The 11,959-nt window shown below is 47.9% G+C and overlaps 1 protein-coding gene across 9 annotated transcripts; it reads right to left on the bottom strand.

Annotated features, from left to right (window-relative positions):
* Positions 1-71: 71 nt before the first annotated feature.
* On the bottom strand, positions 72-9,289 carry CNBP (CCHC-type zinc finger nucleic acid binding protein). 9 transcript variants are annotated; one of them, XM_071755430.1, is made up of 5 exons: positions 9,100-9,289; positions 2,767-2,882; positions 2,392-2,484; positions 2,016-2,214; positions 72-1,140 (listed from the first exon to the last, which is right to left on the bottom strand). In XM_071755430.1, the coding sequence occupies exons 2-5, from the start codon at positions 2,867-2,869 to the stop codon at positions 1,023-1,025; spliced, it is 513 nt and encodes a 170-aa protein (XP_071611531.1). In that variant the 5' UTR covers positions 2,870-2,882; positions 9,100-9,289; the 3' UTR covers positions 72-1,022. The 9 variants fall into 9 exon arrangements, with proteins under 9 accessions (XP_071611531.1, XP_071611532.1, XP_071611526.1 ...); XM_071755431.1 differs by having other exon boundaries at positions 2,767-2,885; positions 9,100-9,267; XM_071755425.1 differs by having other exon boundaries at positions 2,016-2,218; positions 2,393-2,487; positions 2,767-2,885; positions 9,100-9,266.
* Between the last annotated feature and the right edge of the window lie 2,670 nt (positions 9,290-11,959).

Raw genomic sequence — 11,959 nt, 5'->3', positions numbered from 1 at the left:
GCAGGCTTCACACATGTGCAGCTTGACACAACCAGATGGAATTTAAACAGAAAGAAAAGTCCAAACTGAACTTTTTACACCTCCACATACCCCTTTTTAATGTTATTTTGCACTGTGTACATGAGAACCAAAAATAAACAAAAGGAACTTAAGCCAAACTCCCCTTCCTCCTCCAGCTTTATTGATAGTTTAAAATTACATTTTCTATGTTCTAGGACTTCAATTGCTTTTACCATCTTAACTTTAAAAACTGATTACAAGCAAATGAAACTCAGTTGTCTAAGTGATATAGTATACAAAAATAACATCTTGATTTCTGTGAAAATGCATTTATTTGCAACTCCTGAATAGCTCCAAATTGTATATGCTATGAGCACTGATGTCTGGGTTTCAGATTGACTTTGAAATATTTATTCAAAAGCTTCCCATTACGTTCTGTATCTCCAACGTGAACATTCACTGACTGAATTACTGTTACTTTTAAGTTTATTCCCGATTTCTCTCTCTCTCTCATGGCCATTAACAGGCATGTGCATCTTGTTTGTTTACTCCCACTCAGCTGTATGCTCTAGGTAGGGCCTGATGCAGATATTACTTGGTGTTAACAGCTACTGAGGTCAGACAATCCAAGGCCATTGTAATAAAATTAAAGTTATGAGGAAGTTGAGACACTTCCAGAATTTCTTTCCTCCTGCATAGGATCACTTCCCAGTAACCCAGAGAGGGTTTTTGCTGGTCTGACTCAACTCTTCCCACTCATCAATCCCTATTCACCAGTGGCACGGAAAGGGGGTTCTTTAACAAAGCATTATACATAACACCTCTACCAAACTAAACATAAACATTTTTGTAGTTAAATGCAGAAAGTTGATTTTTCCACCCCTTTCCTCCTTTTACACGGCAAGTAAAGCTCACTGGCCTGGGAGTAGCCTCTATCTGCCAACCTTTGGCCAGTGAAGAGGATTCAGAGAAAAATAATACAACCATCAATCAGAAAAAGGAGGGGCGACAAAGGAAAATAATTAGGCTGTAGCTTCAATTGTGCATTCCCGTGCAAGGTGCCCTGACTCGCCGCAGCGATAGCAGTTGACTTCACTGGTCTTGCTGCAGTTGATGGCTACGTGGCCAGTTTCACCACACCTGCAAAAAAACAAAGGGTTTTCATCAAAACCACCCAGAAGAGTTACTCAGCGAAGCAATCCTCATCTGTCGGGCACATCATCTACTTGGATTTCATGCAACACTGGTTCTGTAGTCAAGACTTCCACTTCAGTGCTTCAGAAGCCTTTGACACGAGGTAGTTTTGTCTTCTGCAGAGCCAGAAGCTGTTCCCCAACTGATCAACTCACATTAAATCACAGGATATGCCAAAACCACCACCCATCATATACACAAATTTGGGGTTTTTTTTACCATTTCAGGTTTTGTCCACTCCAATGCTTCTGTCTGCAGGTCAGTTTTAAGAACAGCTACTTTTAACTCAAATGCACCATGTTCTCTCTCCTGACTCCAGGGAAGGGAATTGTGTTGGGGGGGAACTGCACTCAGGACCAGACTCTGGTACAGGTCTGCACTTGAAAACCAGGCAGCATTGTGAAGCTGGCATTTCAAACTGTTTAACATCCACCTCTATCTGTGGTTCCTACACCCAAGACAACCCAAGGATCTTTCTGCTGGAGCTGGCTGTGCCACTCAGCTCATCCCTACAGCTGGAACCAGGAGCCCAACTGCAAATTTCTGCTGCAGGCAAGTACCTCCTGCAAAGAGGTGCAGCCCTTCCTCCTGCACAGCTGAAGGGATGTGAACACCTGCATTGTTCTGGCCATCAAGATATGCTCAGCTTTGCATTCACCACTTGGCTTGGCCACCAGGTGATGAAGTCTTAACTTTGAGCAGTAGTAGAACAGGAAAGAAGCAAACAAACTACCAGGCTTCATTTCCTAACCAAAATTCAAACCAGAATGCATTTATCCCTTCAGGTACAGTTTCCAGTTGTCTCTTGTGCCAGTTCTTACCTATAGCATTTCACTTTGGTGCAGTCTTTTTGAATGTGTCCAAACTCTCCACAAGAATAGCACTTCTGCTCATCTGCGTGGTCGCAGTCCCGAGCCAGGTGCCCAGGTTTGCCACAGTTGTAGCAGCACTGCTCTCTCTCCCTCTTGGGCTCCTTGCAGTCCTTCGCAATGTGGCCACCTCTACCGCAGTTATAGCAGGCTTCCACAATAAGAAAAACATACCAAACAAGACTATAAAACCTTGGTAGAGTGAGATGTAGCATGCTCCTCAGGAAGGACATGTACAGCTCGTTCCAGTGATCGTGGTCAGTGTACTACAGCCTTCTCTTCAGCCACAGGTTGTGACTGAAGAGATAGAATATTTAGTGATACTTACCATCCTCCTGAAGATCACAGTCCTTGGCAAGATGGCCAGACTCACCACAGCGGTAACAGATGTCTGCGAGAGATGAAGACATGAACTGGAAGCCTGCTTGAAAAGGGTAAGAGGAGAAAAAAAAAAAAAAAAGCTTAAGGATTAAGTTCAGAATATTCTTAGTACTTATTCAAGGCTGCTGCAAGCTGAACTGACAAGGTAACTTCACTCTGTGGCCCTTGGCAAAATTCTTACCCCGAAGTTAGAACCAGTAAAATTTATCAGTGTGTCCCAACTCCTTCACTCCTGCCTACCAAAGCCCCTTTACACACTTCTGAGGATGCCAGCTACAGCTCCTGCTGCACAAAGAAGCTGCAAACCCCAGGGATCAATCACCTCTGCCACGGCTTCTCATCCCACGGCCACGGCCAATCCCAGTGGGGCACTCCCGGGCCCAGTGCCCAGTACGTCCACACTTGAAGCACTCGTTGCTGCTCATGGCTGCAGATCACCTGCTTGAGGAAAAGGGACATTTTTAGAACACCTTCTCCTCCTCTAACCAAAGGCTGCATTAAAATAAGAGATTTAAAGGTTTCCCACCCTCCCAATAAAAGCAATGAAAACCACAAGGTATTTCTGGCTCAGCCAGTATTTTCTGATGGTGACTTTTAAAATTCCTGTAGGCAATAAAAGTTTTATCTCTACTTCACCTGGAGTGAGACAGCTTCCAAGAGCCACAGAAACACCACACTACATAACTCCATTTTCATTAGTTTTTGCAGCCACTCTTTGCTTCAAAAACTTACAACGTGTTTGGGGGGGAAGTGGACCCTTTTAACTCTCATCTCACCAGCCCCACTGCTGTTCTCTTCCAGTAACACACCTCTTCCTTATTCCTCCACACTGAACTCAAAAGCCAGGTGCTTTCTCTATAGATTTATTTCTTTCTGGTAATTGTTATACTTTCTTTTGAAACACCTGCCTAGCAGCTACTACATCTACAAGCTGATCAAGTTTCATTCTGTAAGCTTTTTGTACAAATAGGCACTATTCAACCCAGAGCCTTAAAGAACACAGCAGTGTAACATTTGAAGACAGTTTTCTTTTATGACCTAAACAGCAATTAAAATTGAAGCAACAAGAATTATTACTTCAATATATTCACCTACAGCTCAGGATGCATGCTGCTCTACATGAAAGAAAATGTCTAAGACACTTGGCTTCCCTAAAAGACACATGACAGATATCAGGAAGTCTAACTTGGAAAACATCCTTAGAATGCTAAGGCAACCCCAGCCAGGCATGCCTGAGACAGCACAAACCACTGCTTTTGTCCTTATTGGGGAACTGAGGTATGCATTTCATTGAGCAGAAAAGCCTGTCTGCCACAGGCCCCTGCAGCAGCAGCTGGGATGAGGCAGGTTAAACAGACTGCAGTCAGTTATCATAACTCCCCCATGCTATAAAACACTCATGCAAAACTTCTAGAACCAGAAGTAAAAGAACAAGTTAAACATCTAAGTACTTTTTTAGAAGTGTGCTTCAAGACAAGTTTAAGTACTCCCCATGCTCTCTCTCAATTCACTACCCTTAACACAGACTCATTCTCTGGTGTCTTTACTGAGTTTACCTGACCCCAACCAAGATCATACTCCTGTAACCCTACAGTTAATCCTCCCTCCCCTCAAACCATCCAGCATCCCTCATTACTTGGGATGTTCATGAGTTGTGCCCTGAAGAATAACCACTACAGAAGGAGTAAGAACACATGACCTCAAGGAACCAGAATTAGCACCCTGACATTTAGCTCTTAAATGGAGAGCATATATCTAAGCATAAAGTTTTATTTAGTTATTTCAGTGCTCTAATGTTTGAACAAATTTGCAGTGTTTTTTCAGCCACTCCTCTCTCTGAGCAGTTCCTCTCTCCAATTACCTTCAGCACAGGAGTGACCATCCAGCCTCCCAACTACAGCAGAAGCCTGAGCATTTCAAGAACAAGACACAAACTTCAGTATGCTACTTCTGTAGCCCCACATCTCCCTTCCACCTGGACCAGCTGAAAAGTTACTTGCTCTTAAAATTAAGTTCTGAAATGAAAGGATGCAAGAGGAGCTTAAACAGATGTTACCAATAATAAACCAGCTCACTGTTTGAGCAGTTAGAGATGTGCTTGGACTTTACACATGACCCAGTCTCCTGTGTTCAAAATTTCAGAGTCCTGTTAGGCACCCAAGGGTGAGGAGCTGCCTGCCATGGTGGCAGCAGCTGGCACTGCCTGGGCCATTGTTTATGCCCTGCTTTCATAGCAACCGTGTTGACACTGCAGAGGAGGAAAAACACAAGCTAAGCCAACTCCAGGAGCTGGGCCCAGGCACAATAGCTGGTGCTGCTCCTTGTTTCCAGAGGGACAAGAGGGGCTCTCTGAACTGCACACCAAAAGATATTCTTCACTGAACTTGTAATTCTCTTAAAAGGCTTCAGGTGAGTACAGCAGCAATGAAGAACTTGTTAAAAGCAACAAGTGTGCCAAGAGCTGTAACAGCACTGCAGTACATCTTTACAGACACAAACAAACAAACAAACAAGGCTTTCATTCCAAACTATGAACTCCAGACTGCAGCACAATGTGACAGGAGTGAATTCTGCCAGCAGTCACCCCACAGCAAACCAGAGAGGTAGCATATGGTAAAAGAAACATTGGATAGGTGAGCTACAACTTCAGACACACAGTGGCAAAGCTTTTATACTGAGATTAATCTATCAGGCTGCATGTGGTCAGTCTATCTGCCAGTCAGGATCTGCAGGACAGACAAAAGCTCACTTGTCACAGCCCCAAGGGAATGTGAAAAGAGAAGTTTCATGGCAATTCAAAGTTCCTTCCTTTTTAACTGCTCCTTCAAGAGGAAAACCTGAAGTTTCTTTTCCTCTGGTACAGAGCACACTGACAAAGTGAGATCACACAAACTCAGTCACGATCTTAAAACAACAGTCTCTGCACAACTATCCTTCCAGACTATTTGAGAAGCTCATTTAAAAACCTTTATCTTCAGAGGCCCCTTCTTCCCCTGAACTCAAGAGATATTTAAAGGCTCCAGCAGCCAGCAGTGTGATTACAAAGAATGCTGCTCCATCCTCAGAGATACCTTAAGTATACAAAAGTATCAGTTTGCCTGGAATTTCTCTTCACCGGTGTTTTAATGTTTAACTTTTGCATTCTTCCTGGAAAGACTCTGAAACTGACCACGAGTTCACCAGCTGAGGTGGATGCAGCTGACACCAGTTTCACTTGCCCCACATTCTAAGAAGCCTTGCACAGGACAAAATTCCCCTCTGATCTTAACTGCTTTAAAAAACAACATAAGGGTTTTGTTTTCAGATAAAGCCAACAGCCACCTTTAAGGAGCAACATCCAGAAAAGGCTGGTTCAGAAGAGAAGTCCTTAAATGGATTGTCTCCAGGCAGTTTGGACACCATTGCATTTTTCAGTTACTTCCAAGAGGAAAAAAAAAAAAAATACTGTCAAAACCACCCAAGTTCAAATTCCCCTCTGTTAGTCAGTACTCCTCCATTTTGTCACCACAGGCAAGTTTCCAGCAGTTCCTTTTATCTATCAATGCCACCTTCAGTAAGCCTTCTGCAAGAGGGCTTCTTGGAAAGTTTTCCCTCAATCACACCACTGTAGTCTGCAGCTCAAATGTGTTACACACAGCAGCCTGACCAACCCCCAAACTAGACTTTGACATCACCAGGATAGGAAGAGTAGTCATGGAAAACAAATTGGCCTTATCAAGCATTCCTCAGCCAGGTCAAATGCTGCAAAATTATTCCCAATTTTGTAAAAAAGCCCAGTGGCCACACACCTTCCCCTCCCATTGAGCTACAAAGGCAGTAATTTACCTCAACTCCCCCCACAGAGCTCCTCAAATTTAGTTTGAAGCTGAATTAAGTCACCTTGCAGCTGCTCAGGAAAACATTATTAACAATGATTTTCAGACTTTGCTCTGCATGATAGCCCTGCTGCTCAAGATCATGGGCTGAGAACAGTTCAAAGATCCAAGTCAGAGGCACCACCACAGTGGTTGCCTAGGTCAGATCTGAAGCTTTTCAGGGCTATTTTAGCACCAAACTTCCAGCAGGACAACATTTCTTTGTGAATCTTTAAAGTCCCTTGTACACAAATTTGAAGTGGAAGATCATGGCTTTCTGTGGCACATGAAAAACTTTCAAAATGGGGGAAATGCTGGAGTTTCCAGTCTTCACAAGATTCAACAACATCCAAGTCTGTTTTAGCAGCCCATCTAGACCTGGTGATGGTAAGAACTACCACCAAACTCCCCTGTGATGCTCCTCATTTTATGGCTTTTAGCCTAGGTGCCCTCTAAAGAAGAGATCTGCATACAGAGACAATGATCCTCATTATACTCACCAGGTACTTTTCATCTCCAAGTCCCACTTCCATTCAATATTAATGGGAGTGCACTCAAAGGACAGAGTAGATAAAACCCACTGCCAAAGCCAGCAGACAGGAGAGCTCTCTGGCAACTCAGTTTAATTAAAGAGGCAAATGTTGAGAAATCAGCAGTTTCTTTCCTGCTGCTGGCAACCACCCTACAATATACACCCCTGAATTTGTCAAGTCTGAGTATGGCAAAACCCTTATGGAATAGGAGGCACAGTTTTGCTTCCCTATAAAGTAAATGGAAAGGCAGAAAGGACTGCTAAAAGAAGTGCTAGGGTTTACTTTCAAAAGGTTAAAATTCTCTTTAAAGAGAAGTGCTACCCCCAAGTTCTTATTTCCCAAGAAGCATTTTTTGAGAATTCTTCAACACAGGACAAATGAGTGTCACCACAGCTACTCAGTACTCAGCTAGTTGAATTTCCACATTTGTAACCTGAAAACACACTGCAGAGAGAGTGATGCTCCTGTCTCTGGCTTTTGTCTTCACTAAGAAAGATATAAAGTTAAGTATTCTGACCACCAGGTAACAACCCCCCAACTCGGGATATAAGTAGTTTGAAACTTCAAAAAAAAAAACAAACAAACAAAAAACCAAACCAAACCCCTGCAGAAGTGCAAAGCCAAGCCCTATGCTCCACATGAGTCCCCTCACTCCACTGCACAGGCTCATCCAAGAATGCTGATCATTAACTAAAACTCCAGAACTTGGATCCTACTGAGTGGCCAGAAGCCAGGTCAAAAAGACACCATGACTTCATGATGTTCATCCCAAGTTCATTGGTCAGTAGCACTTTCTGCCAAGCCATACCAGCTAATCTGAAGGGGAGAAACTATAGTTTATCTTCCAAATATGCCTATTCTAGCACCCTCCCCCTTTATTTCTTATTGCTCACTGTACCACGTTTTAACGTGAGATAAACACATCAGCAACATGTTAACTTTTAACATAAAATTCAGTGCAGACAGTACTGAAGCCGGTTTAAAAACCATGATGGCTTAAAGCCTGTAACTTGCAAGGCTGTTTGCATAGCACTGGTGAACTCGGTTCACCTCTCCACTTAAAGAGAATGCAGGATTGCTTCTCCAGGCTCGTTTGCACTGAGGAAAAAAAGATGGGACTAGGTCATCCCAATGCTGCGTGGCAAAGGGCTCTTATTAAATGCTGCAATGAAAATAAACCCCGCCATTAAACTTCCTATTTTATATCTCAATATTACATTTAATTCCTGCTGACAATTCTGGATACTAAACGAGTTAACAGCAGTTACACGAGAACTACGTCTGACAGGAACTTAAATAAAAAGGCTGCTCCACTACTCCGTGATCTGTAGATGTCACCGGCTATTTTTCCTATCCATTTATAGGTCACACTTGGATTTGGAGCAGGCCACCACCATCCCAGCCTGTGGTCGGACACAAGCAGTTGCAACACCTCGACCCTCTGGGCTGCGGCGGAGCCTCACACGTGGGGAGCCACGTGGTGGGCCCAGGCGCCACCGCTCCGCCACACCACGGAGCACTTTAGCACAGATTACAAAAAACGGGGAGCAAAAAGGAATTGAAAGCAAAAAAACCAAAAAAAAATTGAAAAAATAAAAGAAAGAAACAACAGTTTTATTGCAGCCCCCTTCCGCCCAGCCCCCGGTCTCACAAGCTCATCTCCTCCCCAAACTCGCTCCAGCCGCTCGCCCACGGGAAGTTCCTCACAGGCCCCGGCCCGCATCCTCGGGCCGCCCCGGGCGGTCTCCCTCTCCCTCTCCTCTCCCCGCACGGCCGCCCCGGCCCCCCGAAGCGCTGCCCGCTGCCACCACCGCCGCAGCCCAGGCCGGCGGGACACGTCGCCGCAACCGTCGCGCCCGGAGCCCGGGCCAACAGGCCGAGCACCCCCGGGGCGGCGCCCAGCCTGCCCGAGCGGCCCGGGCTAACCCACCCCCGCCCCGGCGCCCCGGCGTCCCGGCCTCCCTTCCCCCAGACCAGCGCAGGCTCCCTCCGCGCCTCCCGGAACCCGCCAGGGCCTGACTCACCCGCCACCGCCCGCCCTCACGGGGCCCGCGGCGCCCCGCTTCCCCCTCAGCGCTGCCCATCCGCTGCCCTCCGCCCTCCCTCCGCCGTTCAGCCCGGAGATTCCCGCCCGAGCCCCGCCGGGCCGCTCGGCGCCACTTTCCCGCGCACTAGGCCGGGGTGCGCCGGCGCCATCATTCCTCCGCGCTCTGCCTTCCCCTCGGCCCCAGCAGCCCCCCTGGCGGCCCAGGTCTCCCCGGCGGTTACCTGCGGACCCCCGGCCCGCCGCGGCACTATCCCGCCCGCACCACAGTAGGCCCGGTCCGGTCCGGCCCTGCTCCTTCTCGCTCCGCAGCTCTGCCCGCCCGCTCCCGGCTCCCTTCTGGCTGCGCCACACGCGGTTTGCACACGGCCCCACGCGCTCTGCCCCCGGATCACCCCGCCCCTCCCTACTACTCTGCGCACGGCTCACTGGAGCCCGCCCCTCAGCCAATGGCCGGCAAGCGCTTTCCCGGCTGGCCAATCGGATCGCACACCGAGACACCCAATCACGGACCTCGAACGAGGAGCCGGGCCCGCCCCCCGGGGCTCCCCGCGCTGGGCTGGGCCGGGGGCTGCTCCGGGGCTGCAGCGACACCGGTCCCGGTACCGCCTGGGACACCGGGCTGCCCGGTCGCCTCCCCCGGGATGGCCGTTCCGCCGGTCAGAGCCGCGCTGTTCCCCGCAGTGTGTCGGATCGGATCGGCGGGCCGGTGGCAGCGGGAGGTTCGCCGCCTTGAAGCCCCGCGCAGACCGGAGGAGAACGGCGCGTCCCGCCCCCGGCTGATGGGCTGGCACTGCGCGGGGACCTGCCCGCCCGCCCGCACTCCCCCTGTCTGCTCCGCACGCCCTCCCCCGTCCTGGTCCTAGAGGGGACCCCGTCTGGCACCTCTGTCTCCGCACACAGACACCCCGCAGACTCCGGTGACCCTGGGGCCGCAGCCGCCGCCCCGGGCCGCAGCCGCTCTCCCCCCCTCCCCCCCCCCCCCCGTGAGCCGCCTGCTCCGCCGGCACCGCGCTGAGGTTCGGCGGGGCCCGGCGGTGCGGTGCCGGGTGCGGGGCACGGCGCGGCCCCCGGGCAGAACCCCCGCACGGCAGGACCCCCGCACGGCAGGGCCGGCGGCGCCGCCGCCATCTTGAGGGGAGGTCCGAGCGCCCGCCCGCCCGCCCGGCGGCAGCGTTAGGAAATGGAGGACACGGGGCTGCCCCGGGCACCGGACCCGCTGCACCCGCCCAGCCCACCGCGGTCCCGCGGCTCCGGTCCCGCTGCTGGGGACAGCCGGTAACGCGGCTTCAAACATCACACTCAAAGGACACGGAGGAAAACGTTTTTCAATTAAATTCCTTAAAAAAGTGCTCTGTGTCCTGCCCGAGTCTCGTACAGAGTGTTACTGCTTAGCTTAGTGCTCGGCTATGAGGATTTTGACAGAAACTCTCTCCCTTTTGCCTCGGAACTTGGTAAATAACGAGGTGCAAAGTGTTTGGTGCAAAGTATTGCACCAAAGCCACTGTTACTTGCACGAACACGCTGGCAGGATCCACAAGTTCATTAAATAATTGTTTTGCTTAAAAAGTCCCCATTTAAACTCCGTGTGGAAATGCCCTTCCCTTCCTGTCCATCTGCTGGAGGGGTGAGAAAGCCTCACCGGGCCCCGGGATTCTGGGGTAAAATGTTGGGGTGAGGCTGGTGATGGAGACACTTTGGGTTGACCTTTCCTGTAAGCCTAATATTATAGTGCTGTGGTGAGGTTTCTTTTATTAGAATATGAGTAACAACGTGGCTTTTCCTCCGTGCTGTTCACTGCAGTCTGTTTAAGACAGACTTTAGATCACAGGGGTTTATTTGTATTTTGTGTGCTTGCACTCACTCGTGTGGCTCCGTGGTGTGTTTTATAATATGTTGTGTTTTCTACAGAACTAAACCAGGTTGGATTGCATCAGCATTGAGGTTCAAAAAGGGGGTAAAGCCTCTCAGCCTTATCTTATTGTTACACTATAGTGTCTTCCTAAAACTTTCACCAACACTCATTCTGGTGTTTGCTTTACAGCAACATAAAAACAGCAGCCCTGCCAACAAGCTCTGAACTCAGAAAAACATTTCTTCCCTTTCATTACTTTTTTTCAACCCTGCTGTCATATTTCAGCAGATTTTTTATGGCCTTTGGTTGCCTTGGATACACGACAGTCCTGTTTGCATGTACTTTTAGCTTGTATGCTTCTCAGGTGAGGAAGGGAAGAGAAATAATGTGTGTTTTTAAGGAACTGCTCATAGCTTCTAAATGTGCCTGCACTTCTTAAGAAAACCCCAACCAAACAGCAAATCCACGTCACTGCCAAGAGATGCAAAGAGAAACCCATATATCCTCAGTTTTTTTAATCAAAACTTTACTTTTTTTTTAAACTACCAGGACCTAGCTTCTGTGTAAGTTTTTGTTAAGGACTCAGGCATTTCAGACTGACAGCTGTAATTCTAATTTTTTTTTTCCTTGTGTTTTGCTGGTTGCATTTCTGGTGTCTATGTAGCTAGGAAACTGCAAGCTTAATCTTGGTGACAAGCTGTGGGCTTGCTGTCATCAGAAGTTTTTGTGAATGATACAGCCAGTAAATTCACCTGAGCAACCCAAAACTCTTTATTTGATGGAGCTTCAAATCACATCCGGGGCTCTCCCATAGTTGAAATGGAATCAGGGTGTAATTGGGAGTGAAAATACATTACTCAAGAAGTGTTGCTGCTGGTGACAAATCAATTAATCATCCTCTCTAAGTGTACTGCCTCAAAGACAGTCCCAGTGGTCCTATAATTTAGGATATTTTTAGCTATGTTTTATTATAATGGATGCTTTTTTTTTTTTTTTTTTTCCCCAGCAGATAATGAGAGTCTTCTAACAGCATTTGGTGTGTGTTCCTACCTCAAGAATTAATTTGGCTCGTGGTGTTTTAATAAAGCTTGCAATTCTTGTTTTGCAGGTTTCTCTTTTTTATTTAGGCAAAGGATAGTCTTGCAGTTAAAAGAACAAAAGCTAGAGGCATAACAGCTGTTCCTGGCTCAGTTAGTGCTTCCCAGGGAAAACAAAGTAGACAGAAAACA

Source organism: Heliangelus exortis, chromosome 12 (genome assembly GCF_036169615.1).
Source record: "Heliangelus exortis chromosome 12, bHelExo1.hap1, whole genome shotgun sequence".
Classification (NCBI taxonomy): domain Eukaryota; kingdom Metazoa; phylum Chordata; class Aves; order Apodiformes; family Trochilidae; genus Heliangelus; species Heliangelus exortis.
The sequence above is the reverse complement of the archived record's forward strand: the minus strand, read 5'-3'. Positions and strand labels throughout refer to the sequence as shown.